The sequence below is a fragment of the Pagrus pagrus genome, assembly GCF_965226575.1.
Source record: "Pagrus pagrus genome assembly, chromosome: 22".
NCBI classification, from domain to species: domain Eukaryota; kingdom Metazoa; phylum Chordata; class Actinopteri; order Spariformes; family Sparidae; genus Pagrus; species Pagrus pagrus.
The window spans coordinates 20,293,735-20,308,814 of record NC_140204.1 but is presented as its reverse complement, the minus strand read 5'-3'; the positions used below and the strand labels follow the sequence as shown (position 1 = coordinate 20,308,814).

General features: G+C 42.0%; 1 protein-coding gene across 9 annotated transcripts in view; it reads right to left on the bottom strand.

The window, feature by feature from the left end:
* The window catches only part of sorcs2 (sortilin-related VPS10 domain containing receptor 2), a 340,016-nt gene extending 324,936 nt beyond the window's left edge, over positions 1 to 15,080 (bottom strand). For 7 of the 9 annotated variants that reach the window (XM_084344671.1, XM_084344670.1, XM_084344673.1 and 4 more), the window contains exon 1: positions 5,340 to 5,778. In XM_084344671.1, the coding sequence (XP_084200797.1) occupies positions 5,340 to 5,693 (354 nt within the window). In that variant the 5' untranslated portion in view covers positions 5,694 to 5,778. Of the gene's footprint in view, positions 1 to 3,967; positions 4,034 to 5,339; positions 5,779 to 13,803; positions 13,881 to 15,015 lie in introns of those variants that run through there. The other 2 variants (XM_084344677.1, XM_084344678.1) reach the window with 2 other exon arrangements.

Here is a 15,080-nt window from a genome sequence, read left to right as displayed (position 1 = left end):
ATTTCAGTAACAGACTTTATTTCTGGTCCTGATAAGCTGTACGGTTGTATATCAGGCTCTTGTCTCCCAGCCAGGTTATAGAAATGCCTCTACAATGAATGAAGTGAGCTTTTACTTTATTTTGCCGTTTTTATATCCTTAAATCCTTGAAAGTCTGTGTTCTTCCATTTTCATTCAACCCCACCCAGGAGGGCTCTTAAACCAGGAAGTGGTAGGAATTACCCACAATTCCCAAACGGAGGTAGAGGGTGGGACGAGAGTTCGGACTGTCAGCGCCCCTTTTGCCGCTCATTAATCACTTAGGTTACTGTGGGACAGGCCGCCAGGGATCGGCAACACACACACACACACGCAAGTGCACACACTTGCAGATCTAAAAAAGGTGTGAGTGCAATACCAATGTGTAATCTGTCTCTCTGTGAGACAATCAATACGCACAAAATAGAGAAACCCTATTAAATGTTGAGGGCTGTTTCCTTGGCGATACAAATGCACATATCAGGGACACGCGCGCACAGAGAGTGTCGCTGTTCATCACCACAGAGAGGAGACAGAAATAGAGGCAAGACGAACACAGCTCAGAGCTCCCCGAGGCCGGTCAACGTCTCAGGGAGAAGAGAGAGAGGCAGGCACAAAAGGACTACTTTCAATAGTGGAGGTTCTCTTCATTCAGGAGGCTGGTATCTTATTATACAGTCTCACGTCCCCTCACATGATGCCTTCCACTCTATATGCATGCATGTGTGTTTATATCTGTGTCAGTGAAAATGACTTTGTTTTATTTTTTGATTGTAAATAATATCCCTGTACGCTGAAATGTCCATCAACCATAAATCTTTAAATCACAGCTCAGTACGTTAAAGCATCTATGTGGGAATTTTATGTGATGTCTTAAAATATTCTGATGATGCATCTGTTTGTTTAGAGACGGTTAACACAATCCAAGTGGAAACTGGTGCAGTTTGTGTTAATAAGCATTTTTTTTACTACTACAAAATACTGATTGAGCCCATCACCGCCAGGTAAATCTCTCTCCATTTCGCAGTTAACCAGAATTCTCAAAGCCGAATGACACTACGAGTCGTGTGGAGTGCTACTCAGCTTGTGAAAATAGTGTCATGTCTTCTGCGGCTCTCGGAGAGCTCGGTCAAACAAAATGACCCCTGAAAAGCCACATTTTCCACTTGCATTATGGGAAGTGTAGGGAATCGGCATTCTTGAATCTTGTCCCATACTTGGGGTTTTGGCATTTGCTGCATCAATTTTGACAATTCTTTGAGATCTGTCTCCTCGAAAGTCACCCAACTGTGTGAAAGTGCAACAGTAAATCCCCAGAGTATATACCTCCCCAGACAAGCACATTAAAATCCTACTCCGATTTCTCTGCTTCTTAGCATAAGCGGTGAAATTGACTGAATTCAGGTGGTCAAATGGATAACAGTCAAGGAAAATTTGGTAATTTTCCCTTGGATTTATGTGAAAATGACAATATTCCCCTAAAAGATCTTCATCTGCCAGTTGAACCATGTAAAAAGCCATTTGAAATAGTGTCACAATGACCATTATAGCACCACGGGGTAACTTTTAATCGTTGGTAGTTTAGGTCTCGAATTTTACCACTGAGAAATGACTTAGCCCACGGAGATAAGGGACCTCCATCAGCCTGAAATTGGGTGTTGAGTTATTTTCTCAGTAATTCGATGTTGGTTTCTAAATCTAGGGTTCATGAATATTATCAAAGATCTGTGGCTGTGACTTTTGGCCTCCTTAACATTGGATTTTAAAATGTGAGTGATGTGGCACCTGAAGGGAAAGCAGGCATTTTACTTTTGCACTGTTTATATTTGATTTAAATTTCACATTCACATCCAATCTACCCCCCCTACACACACACACACACACACACACACACACTTCACTAGCTCTCTGCTCTTCAAGGACACCTCTGGAGGATGCCTGAGGGAAAGCTCTTTTATGCTCTGAGCCGTCTATTGACCAATCAAGGCTCACCGAAGTAAAGTGACTGGCGCCGCCGCTGCTACAGGGACAGGGGGGACTACACAAGAGCTGTTCTCAACAACAGCACTTCGACGATATACCTATACGACCAATTCATCCTCTTGTCAAAACACTCTGCAGTCTGCTAAGAGACAGAATACAATTAAGATGCAATGATGTGATGATTAGCCTGGAAGTGAAATGAATATTTTGAGAAAGATTGCTATAGTAAGGTGGTCTTTATTTCATCCCTTATTACCCATCATCAAGACAGATGTGACAGCTGAGGTCCTCTGTGCTGTTGACCCTCTCATCAGGGACTTACATTTGGAACCTCCAAGACTCCAAAATGAAATGATGAAACAAGACGGGAGGCAACGATTCATTTTTCCCACCCATCAATCTGCGTGCTGCTCATAAATGTCAGCCTTAGGGAAATTGAATGGGACCATTTGTCTGTGTTTATTAGGCTGGGATGAACTCAGTCTCAATGACCTTTCAGAGTACCTAGCTACGCCAAGTTAACTGAGGATAAGTAAAACCTGGAGTTCCTATGACTGGCAGAGACTGAGCGCTAGCATCCCTGCGGACTCATCGCCATGATTAAAAAAAAAAAAAAAAAGAGATGGAGATGCAGAAATTCATCACAAAAAAAGGCCAGAGTCCATTGGGATAATGTCAAATCTTTAAATGCCCAGTCTTAAATGCCAATGTACTAGAGTCCTGCAAGTCATTATGAATCATGGTGCCTTGAAATCAGGAGCAACTTTGGGAAGTTTGTTTGAGTGGATCAACTTTGAGCTCCTGAAAGAAGAAACTGCTAAATTCATTTTCACCAAATAAATCAATAGAACCTTGGTGATTCCTGTGTGTGTCTAAACCTAACCAAGTAGTTTTGTTACCTTAAACTAACCAAGTAGTTTTGTTACCTAAAAATAACCAAGTAGTTTTGTTACCTAAACCTAACCAAGTAGTTTTGTTACCTAAAAATAACCAAGTAGTTTTGTTACCTAAAAATAACCAAGTAGTTTTGTTACCTAAACCTAACCTAGTTTTGTTACCTAAACCTAACCAAGTAGTTTTGTTGCCTCTACCTAACCAAGTAGTTTTGTTGCCTAAACCTAACCAAGTAGTTTTGTTACCTAAAACCAAACCAAGTAGTTTTGTTACCTAAAACCAAGTAGTTTTGTTACCTAAACTAACCAAATAGTTGTGTTACCAAAACTAACCAAATAGTTGTGTTACCTAAAACTAACCAAGTAGGAGAATGGCTTAGCATTGTGTTGATAGAGGCTACAGTAACATGACTGTGTGAAGTCTAGTAGGAATCAACATCAACGTTAACGAGCTATGCTAACTAGCTTGCACTTTCAGAATGATAGCTGGTCAGTCTAACTTGCTAGCTTTCACTCTCCAAAAGCAGAATGTAAATTTAACAGCATGGTCCAACCCAAATGTTGACGGACAGACGATTAAATCGTCACAGAACACATAACATGTGTCCTTGATGAAAAATGTCAGTGTTGCTATAAATAGCCTACAGATGTCAGTCAGCCGCTTCCATGGGAAACGCCCACTGAGGGACTCCAGCATGTTTCTACAAATATATCAAGAAATGGTTTCATCGTCTTCTGGAACAACACAGCCTTCAACTACAGTATCATTAGAACTCCTAACACAAAAAGTGAGTAGAAGTCAACTTTCAGTTCAACTTCAAAGCTGCACATTGCATGCATTCTGAACTCATTAACGCTCCCTCAGTAATAATCTTGGTTCAAATGAAGCGATCCTGTGTTCCTGAAGGAAGCAAACATGAACGCACTGTGCAAATTCACATACCTGCCTTCTGAAATTAAACTATATCAACTTCTTGCTGCCATCTGGACCCACAAATGTGTAAAGGCACCCAGAGCAGCTTTAAATTCAATCTCTCTCGCCTCTGTCGATAATCCAATAAGTTGAACATTACCTGCAAATGTCACCGTTTCCATTATTTACCAGACAGTTTGTCATGAAACTCCAGAAAATTTCAGTAAAATAGGTCTGCTGGCTGCTTCACAGTCAGATTATTTGCAGGTTAGTTGTTTTGTTTTTTTTTTGTTTTTTTCCAGAACCGCCTGCAGCCAGTGCCAGTAAAACAGCAATGTGTTACACTGACAAAAAGGCTCTGATTGCAAGTGATGTCCCCACCAGACACCAGCACCAATCCCCCCTCTGGCATCTGTCAATACCCATCACAAAGACTGCTCTTGTTTACATATTGTAGCTGCTCTCACTTAGCCCTAACCCTGAGGACAAATCACTCAGTATGAATATATGATCACACTTCATACTATTATCACTTTGATATCCTCAAAATATTCTTTTAGGAATAGAATATAATTCATTGGTCACTTTAGTGGATGGATGTGTCACATTTTGGGCTATTTTTGTCCCTGCCGACATCACTGTTCAATCCCAGTGGGACTTTTTGTGATTTTGGAACAACATCTGTCTGAAATCCACTTCAGTGACACAACATGCAGACACTGACAATAAAAAGTAGGCTACTAAATCCAGTTTTATATGCGCCAAATCATACTCGAACCACAAATAAACAAGGCACTGCAAGATTCATGGACAAAAAGCTCCATCAATATTTTAGTCATGGCTTCGTGTGACTAAATCAGGCACCGAGCTGCCTGTTTAGTGCGCGCTCTGTGCGCTCGCAGGCGCATCCTTGGACTCCCTCTGAATGTTATCACACACAGCCGCAAGAATGCTCATTATTGTGGTTCCCAAAGTGGGGTCAGGGGACCTTCCCGGGTCACTAATTGAACATTAAAGGGTCTCCCTATGTCAAGGAGTCATATGTTCATTTTACTGCGATTTAAAATGAAATGAGGATCAAACAAAGGACGGGGATAATCACAAGTTCCACTGTGAACGCTGTAATTTCCCTGCGCAGCGCAGTGTAAACAGACAACAACAAGATGCTCTTGAGCCTCAGCCACCATGTGATGTAATAGGGCGACAGAGTGGGTATATGTGGGGCCCCTCGACATGTAAAGGTTCAAAAGGTCCGGATCTGTCAACAAAGCCCGGAGCCTGACAGCATCCACCGTGCGTCCAGCTGGACCACCTGGATGCGTAAAACCCACACCGTGCCTTGTTCCCTGCGAGAGCTGCGCAGCGTGCGTCTGCAGCGGCAGCCTCCAGCGAGAACAATAACTTGTTTCTGGTTATGTGCGCCGTGGCTGGAGTGATGGATGGTGGAAGGTGACAAAGAGGTGTATGGTATGAATGGTGCATGAACCAACGGGTCGTGACGGGACGGGACGAGGAGGGGGTAGGCTACTTACGCTGCTGTTCTCTCCTGTCCAGTGGACCATCGCCTGGTTGTGCGTCGCATCCCCTTTGAGCACGAACGAACTGCTGAGCAGGGACATTTGTTTTTCCCGGGACAGTGCTCTCCTGAAGCGGGCTGAGCTCTCCGCGCCCACGGCTTCCTCGTCGCCGTGCGTCGGTAAGCCCGGCGGGGAGCCTCCGTCTCCGCCGCCCATGTCAAACGTACGGTCCTCCCCGCCGCGCCGGTTTAAAGCCCCGCTGTCACAGCGCACGGGTCCCGGCAGTGCCATCCAGGCCGAGGCGGTCAACAGAAAGACGCAGAGGTGAGCAGCGGCAGAGAGCGGTTTTGCGGGGCGCAGAGATGCCATGCTTTGCGCCGTAGTAGCGCTCGTATCGCGGAGACTGATGGAGAGAGTGCTGATGCTCGTGGAAGATAGATAGGTGTATACTGTAAGCCGGGAGAGAGAGAGTGAGGGAAGGAAGGAGGGAGGGAGGGGAACTAGAGCGAAGGCAGACAGTGGGAACAACGTGGACGCGTCTCTGTGCCAAACTGGAGGCACAGGACGGCGCAGCGGTGCCATCTGCCGTCGTGCAGCTGCAGCGCCCTGCGCCTGAGCTCCACTCAGTCCATCTTCAGTGTCCCCACATGAGGAATGAACCTTTGAAATGTGACATACGACGCATTTCAAAAATGGATTGGTTATCATTTCTAACACTTTTTTTTTTAATTTAAGTTTATATTTTTATCTATATGACGGCGCGCCAGCACGAGCCTGGAGATGAGAAGTGGGTTTACAGTGTTTGACAGTTGCTGTGGCACAGTCATCCAAAGACAAATATGATTCTGAAAACAAATCTTTTCTCACAACACAAAGAAGCAAACGCCTTCCTCTCCAAGCGCAAAAGCCTCAGAAATGGAGAGGGATGACGTCAAAGAGAAACATTTGAGGTCAAAGTCCTGCACCCGTTCACCACAGTGGAATCTCTGCTATGGTTTGTGTTTGTTCATGTGTTTTCATTCCCAACCAAACTACCTAAAGAGATTTGATAAGAGATTTCGAGAGGATTCAGATCGACCGTCCCACTGGTAGAAATCCATCCAAGAAAAGGGTGGTTCTGACCCAGTGTTAGTGTTAATCACTGTTGGGTTGGTCAGAATAACCATACATTAACAATTACACCAACACAGGGTCAAAACTGGTGCAGGATCAGGTTCATCCGGTGTTGAGTCTGTGTTACATTAATCCAAGCTGTGTCAATGTTTAACCCAGTGGGGTTTTTTTTCGGATAGTTGGGTTGCCAGTTTGAATCCTGAACAACATGAGGAAACACTACTATAGATCCAGGGAAATCAGTCAATGAAGAGTAATTCAATTAAGCTTCTAATCCGCGTCTATTCACAACACTACTGTGAGCAGGTGGAACACTGACCTAAGACTGCTCCTGAGGATAAATGTAAATCCTACTGGTCACCAGCTAATAAGCTTAGAGGCAGTTGCCCCAAAATTCTCCCAAGGTTTGTTTTTGTTTCAGCTTTCAGATTAATTCCTGCATTTTTTTAAATTTGATTTTTGCTCCCAATACGAACAATAAAAAAACTCTCAGATGACCTAAAGCAGTTGGAAACATTCCCCGGACCGTATTTGCATGCTGTCAGTCCACTCATCCTCCTCACTGCCTCACTGCCTCAGTGCCTGTGTGCTGGTGGCCAGCTGGCCAAGAGGTCAGAGTTCACATTTGATCCCACTAAGTAATAGCTCTCCGCTGCGTCCGTCCCCCTATCCAATTAAAGGTAGAGGCCGGATTAACCGATGTCTTGGTGGGTCAGGATTGGTCAGGGTCGGATGTCTCTTCAAGGCGAACAATAAGGATTTACCTTTTCATCATATTGACATTAAGCTGCGACCACAAAATCCCAATGATGTTTTGTCTCTTCTATCATTTAGATTATTGGTTATACTGTTTATAGGAGTACAGTAAGGAACATACAGTATATGCTTACTTGTTTTAACCCATGCTGCCTGTTGATGCTTATTCACTTACTGGAGAGATGACTTTGTTAATAATCTGGGTTAGCATCATCATTGCTACTAGCTGCCATTTCTCACTAGAAGTCCATGTGTCCTGCTAACTTGCCAGTGCTGCATAAATATTTAACTTTGAACAGTATTTCAGGTTCAGGTATTACAGGTTCTCAGCATGTTGCTTCATCTCCTCATACTGAAAATGCCCATAATTAAGTTATCATGGCCAAAGTTGGCCTGCCATAACGTTTGATTAGGCCCACCAGATGTTTCTAGCGAAAAAAGAAAAAAAACACTTAAAAAGGGGCTTAGTGGAACATCTGCGTTGTGCCAGAAGCTGGTCATTTATATTTATATCAGCGGACTCGATTTCAAAATTGACGTTAGCTGCCGTTTCTTTGTGTCAGCGAAGCAGAGAGGCACTGAGACAAGGCACTGGAGAATAAAGTCACATCTCTTGGACTGTTGCGAACCAGAGTCCTTCACAAAGAAATCCAGAGTCCAGCAGCATTAAACAAATTGTCCACAGGCATAGGTATATGCAACCCAGAGAAGGAAGGTCTCTTTTTTCAGTTACAATCCACTCACATACAGTCAATAAAAAATATTATGTAAATTGCTTAAAATTGTTACATAGAAAAACAAATGATTATATATTATACAATATAACAGGTTTTGCCTTTGGTCTGTGGATCACTATTGGCATTTTTGGCCTTCCAAGTGAGAAAGTTGGGACATCCCTGTGAGTTGGTCATTATGATATGAATATGAAGTAGAGAGAGGCGAAGACCCTCCCCTTCTGGTGGACCACCACTGGACCTGATCCCAGAAAAGGAATTGCACAACAGCTGATGGTGAGAGACAAAAGAATGTAATGCAGTTTGAATTGTGCCATAAACACAAACTGCTGAAGTATAAGACTGTGGATATTAGGGATGCAACGGTACAGTTTTCCACGGTTTTTTGGGCCACGGTAACCGTACGGTTTCGATATCTTAATATAAAACTACTCACACTAGCAAAGGCAATATTGCATATAAAAAATAATTAAAAGCAGATATAGTCAAACCACAAACCTTATTATAAAAATGTAACACTTATCTTAATTGCCTTCCAAAAAAACATATGCAGTATCCAATCAAGTTAAACAGCAAACATTATTGTAGTATTGTACTGTATTGTATTGTTTGCCTCTGTGTATTGAACGGTTCGATAAAATATTGAATATTGTTGCATCCCTAGTGGATATACGTTATTAGAAAGACCTTCAGCTTGCCCAAAGGAAACCATACCATTGTGTAAATGTTAAAGCTGAGTTCTGCTGCACACTTTTAAATGTAGTCTCTTGTTGGACATGATTATTTCAGCAGAACCTCTCCTTAAAGAAGGAACTCTGCTCTTACTGACCTATGAGCAGTATCAGTGTTGAAAAGGCGATCTTTGTTAATTATTTACAGGTAGGAGTCCTTCTGTTGTTGCTGCTAGTTGGGAATAAATGGAGAGAGTGATGTTGCTGTTCATCTGGCCTCAGATCAGTGCACTCAGGTGTCCAGAGTGGCAGAACGGGACAGAGTCAGTTTGAATATTTGATGGCTGCGAGGGCACGAGGTGCAGCAGTATCACAGAGGAGAGAGAGGAAGAGAACATGAGAAAGTATTTTCACAATAATATCATTCTGAGTTTGTGTATATGTGCACTCTTCTCTGACTCTTTTAAAGCTGCCATCCACAAACTGGAATTTTAGTCGAGTTGAGAACCGGAAAAACTATATTTGGCAGAGACGAGGCCCGGCGGAGAAAGTCAAAGAACCACCGCTGGGGAAGTAAAGCGAGAGAGCCAAAAAATGTCTTGGCATCAAGGATTTTCAGCTTCAAATGATTTTTATTAGTTATTTTTTCACTTATTTAGTCATTTGAACAAAATAATTCAACAGACAACACTGTAAAAAATGCATGTGCCTGGAAAATGTTAAATTATTCATTATGCATTAATATGTACGTATCAAGATGTAAACTGTACCTGCACACTCACAGATCAAAAGGTATCTCATTGATCTGTGCAGGACTTAAAATCAAAAATGCTCAAGATCTTGAAAACTGGTTTATATTCTGTGTTTTTCTATGTTCACGCACAAGTGAGTGAAGGCAGATAATGGTAAGGTAGGCACCCTCCATGACCTCTAGCTAGGACACTGCCTGTAATTGCACCTCCTAAACTGGAGCTTAAGTTTAAATATTTTATATCACTGTGAGAAATGTGTGTGTGTGTGTGTGTGCTGCAGTGTGTGAGGGGTAGGGCTGCGGGAAAAGTGATTGCGAGTGTAATCTGTTTTAATCTAAATGACAGGCCCAACACGAAAGCCAATTATGGCGAAAATTAAATTGAAAAAGTGAAACGGCATTCGTCCAAATGCTCAGGTTCACCCAGAAAAATTCAGACTGGCCCCTAGAATAACTGACTTACCTCTTTTACACCAGACAGAAAACTCACTAACACCCACTAACATCTGGCTTTTGTCTTTAAAGGGGCGCTATGTAACAGTTCCAGCAATTGACACTTTTTGTGGCCATATGTGAGCGGACGTGACATAAAAAATGTCCTGGTTCCATAGTTCCAATGTATAATTGTTGTTATAGTGTCCTGGATGTAGTCTGAGGAGGTGTGTGATCAGCAGCTTTCTTTACCGTTTATCTAGTGTGCTCGTGATGAAGAACATGATGCAAAAGGAAGAAAGAAAAGCAGACAGGCAAACTTGTCCACTGGCCTTGTAAAAAGAGTTGATCGCCTAGCGTTTAAAAAACCTGCATATACTGACCAATTTTGGTGTAAAGATTGTATTATTTTACCATACCAGGAGAAAGTATGCAGAAAGTGTAGCTAACAGTCTTTCTCATCTTGAAATCAGAGAGCGGTTTTCTGTTGGTTGAAGCAACATTAAGTAGAAATGTCCATTTTGTGTGATATGGCGCCCCCCACAGTTTCTGAGTGCAACACCACAGTCGTAAATACAAATCCCAGCTCTGTAACAATATGTCAGATGTAATGTAGGTGCTAACTACAACCAAAACTCATTACGTCATAACAATGTTTTGTCTTGAAAACTTGTATGTTGAAGTAACGCTGTGATCCTACCCTCTCACTGAAGCTACATAGAACAGAGACAAGTGATAGAGGGGCGGAGTGGCTGAGACAGAGACACCATTCTCCGAGCGCTTCAACTCTAAAATGTTTCTCGGTAAATATGTATTTGTTCCCTCCCAAAATTTGTACACAATTAATGCACTTCCATTTCAGTGTGTCCCTCGCTGAAGTTAATGGACTTGTTTTAGACATACATACATACATCTTCTTACGGGCCAAAGTCTTACTGTTGCTGCTGACAGGGACACAAGCAAAGTATAACACAAAAAATGTTCCTGGGATGAGGCGAAACAGAACTTTCACCACAGTATGAAACAAATTGCGAGAGAAAGTAAACTTTGTTTTAAAAAAAAGAAAAAAGTTTTGGAGGAACTTTAAGAACACTTTTGCAAAAGAATGCAAAATTCGGCCTTTGTATCCTCTGGTGTAATATATATATTCCTGCCTCCCCCCCATGTCCTGTCTGAAGCTCCATACAGCAACTCTCATACATTTTTGGTAAGAATCTGAAAAAGTAGCAGACTGCAGCTGCAGTGGATTTGATTCCATTCCAAGGAACCCTGGATATGAAAGTGGTTGATTCATTATTGAATATAACAGTCTGCAGTGTTCATGGAGAAACAATAGTAATGAGAGTGAAACATACAATTAGAGTCACTCCTATGCATTCTGTAATTGGAGTAATTTGTAGTAAATTATAGTGAAGTCTAACTGGAGATGGGTTGTAAGAGCACAGTTTGGTACATATTGTACAGAAGCGTAAAAATGGACAAATTGGTAAGATATGAGTGGAATGAATGAATGAATGAATCACTTGATCAATCAGGTAACCAAACAACATCAAGAAATCAAGCTAATACTATCACAGCTATCAGAACTAAAGAGGCCACAGACAGCTGTTGAGAGTCAGTCTCTTGCAGTTCTCCTGCGGCTCTGTAAAACTAATGCACATTAATCTTCATAACATCCAATTATCCGTGAAAATTTCATGACGAACAAAGCTACGTTCAGCAGCATGCTAACAAGCTGGACTCCTGCGGTCCAAGGTTTGCCCCCCCCCTGAGCTGTCTCTGCGCTCAGATGATGCAAGACCTGCTTTATTCATCCATACCTCTCATCTGCGATCACACACACACACACACACACACACACACATAAACAAGACGGTGCCACAGGCACCCATCAATGAGGGCCATGAAATATTTACCGAGTTTAGTTTTGCGAGGGTTCATGCTGGGGAGATGCACTCTGAAATTTGTCTCTGAATTTGCAGCTTTTCCTGGAAAGTTTAGAAAGAATCCACGTATCTCACATGGATAACTGAGATAGGATCTTCTTATGTATAGATGCTAAACCTATTTTGACCCCATGCACACATATGTGTAACCACCTATGACTGAAGGAGCAACAAGCTCCAAGTTCTTCCCTGGGGATTAAAAGTGTTTCTGGGAAACAAACAAAACTAAAGCACCGCAATTTAACACAAAACGGCCGACAGACAATATTGTCGACAACTAGCTAATGAATACAGTTAAATAGCTCCATTAAAAAAACAGATGAGTTGGCTGAGGGCTAAAGCAAAGTAGCTTTAATGCTAATGTCTGCTGGATGTGTGTACAGGTATTTTTTCATGTTAAAACATTATGATGTCATGTATCAGTGATGATTATGCTCCAAAATAACCCAATGCAGTTTTCAAGTTGTTCTAAAGTTGTAATTGACTGAGCTAACAGTTGGTAATTGAGCAAAATACACAGGACCAGTGGCGTTTCTATATGTAAAAAATCGGCTGGACACCAACCACTAACTCATACCTAAATACCAGGAAAACTGCAATACTCTTGCGACTGATGTGTGTTTTTATCATATCAAAGGGTCATGCTTGGCTCCACAAAAACCCAAGGTGACTTGTTTCCAACACCTATTGCACACATACACGCACTATTCTGTCATAAACCAACACAATTAAGCTCAATACAAATGACCCCAACATGGCCATTAAAGCACCAAGGGCCACAACAAAGCGCAAAGACATCTTTCTAGGGCTGCAGATCCATTGACAACAGCCTCTTAGTACAAAGTACATTACACAAGTAAAAATAGGAGTTCCCTAGGGGAGGTTACTGGGGAAAAGATTAGGGGTAATACTTCTGGAGCAGGGCCTAAGCAAAAGGGTATGATATTAGTGTTAGTACAGGGTATCATTCATTCATGAAGATCTAGGTTACTAATTGCTCTCAGAGAGAGGATTAGCATCCTGTTAGCATGAAAAACACCAGTTCTGTTTAAGTGGCAGGACGCACCGAAAGCATGGTGAAGCATAAAACACACACACACCTTGATCCAATAGACCATATTCACACCGTGGCCATTTTCCTCTGATGTCATGCTCAGGATGGGAATCTTGAAGGCTGGAATAACGTTAGGCTGCAGTGTTCCAGGTTGCGTATAAAAAAGTTGTAAGGAATCTGACAAATTATTATCATTTCACCGTTTACCGATTGATCAGCAATCCAGAGGGATGTTGGGCCATATTTGAAATAAAACAGAATACTAACCCATTAGCTAACGTTAGCATTCAACCGTTTCCTAGCTAATATTTCTGTTTGATTGCACGCAGTGTGTTCCACTTCCAGGCTAATGTATCCAAGATGTGTGTTGATATTTTTAAATTCATTTACACTTTTTTCCTATCGTATCGTGTTATACTATCAGCAAAGTAACAGCAATATTAGCAAAAAGTGGTTGAATGTTAACGTTAGCTGTTGCTGCAGCTAACAGTTTACCTACTATGCTGTTTAACCTCCACATTTTCAATATTAATTGTGTTTTCAGTTGCTGATCAATCAAGAAGCGGGAAAATAATTACAATTGTCAGATTCCCAACATTTATAAGACTCACAACAACACAGCAACATTCAAGCGTCCCACCCTGAGGAAAATGGCCGCCATGTGAATATGGTCCATACACAGCATACTTCAAACAGTTTAATGAGATGTTACGCCCCAATACAGAGGCAGCCAACAATTGACCCCATCGAACTCTAGAGAATAATTACCTCAGTTCAGGATCCCTAAAGCACTGATTCACACCAACACACACTCACACCTTTAACCACACACAGACACCAACGTTCATCCCCCCCCCAAAGTATTTCATATCTCCTCTTGCATGGTCTGAAAAGTGTGACCATCAATTAGAGACCACACTTCTGCTGCTGCCCCCTCCTCTATCCCCCTGCAGACAGGTCCCTGTAGCCCAGCGGTCACACTCTGTCATCCCACATTAAAAGCGACGAGGTTGATAACTCACCCCGGCTGCTGGACACACACTCTTCAGGAAGAAACAAGGGTCTTTGAATGCCTCGACGTCCCTCGGCACCACCAGTGCTTGAACAAACAATGCAGAAGACATGCTCGTACAAGAGTATTTTCATGTTCAAGACTCCAGCCGTAACTGCACATATTGAATACACCAGTACTTACACACTGAAGCCGATGAATGCATTTTACACTCAATCTTTTACAGCATAAACCTCCACACTTTTCTTTCATAGCAATAGTAAAATAATAAAACATAACTCAAGGTGAAGCATATCGAGGTGAAACCTTCATGTTGAGTACACTTCAGAGTGAGGTCAAATCAGTTCAGAAAAGACACTTACATATTGGGAGATTTAAACTCAAGTGGATAGAACCTGTTAATAGAATTTAATTACAGTCCAAATGTCGACATTTTAATGAGATGCTGATTAATCTGCGGGCCGGAAGCTACAGGGAACATTTTGAAGCATGATTCCAGTTTCTTTTTTTGGCTCTTTGTGATTTACATGTGTCAGAGTGAGGAAGGAACACTCACATGTATGAAAAAAGGATGCCTGTGGATGGTATTTTCATGCCAAAGTTTTATTTTTGAGCAGTTCAGTGTTGTGTTGTGAGGCTGACTTGTGATGAGTGATGTGCAGAGCTGTGTCACAGGCAGGTTTAATTCTTACAGCGATCACACTGACCTACAATAAACCTTCAAGGATGATGGACTAATCAGAGCTACGGGTGCTAGCTTCAGTTGCTTTAACTCATCTATGAGGACAGGAGAAGATGTAGGTTTCCCTTTTTGTCTCAGATGTACAATTACTGGAGTTTGACTTGTTTATTTATGAAGTAGCTACTTGTGATCATTCTTTTGGTTTGGTAGATTAGGTCGTGTGCAAACTAACCATGGGTTTGAGCTATATTTACTAAGTTTTGGCTGTTCAGAAAAGGATGAGTCAAGTGTACACTGGAAAATAACTCAACTAAGCTCTATGTCACAATTTTGAGAAAAAGTGAGGACCTAAACGCAGAAACACACAGGAGACAGGCAGGATTAGAGAAACAAAAGGCGAGTCTTAATACTAAAGCTGATATCACCAAAAACCAAGAGCAAACACCAAAAAAAACAAAGTACAAATCAAAAGCAAAGTTCAAACCAGAAATCAGAAGAGCCAAGTGGAGACATAAAGCCAGGAACAAAAAACAGACATACCATGGGGAGAAGCTGGAGGACAGGCTCAGGTGAAACACGGGAAACACTCAGGAGAAAACAGAATG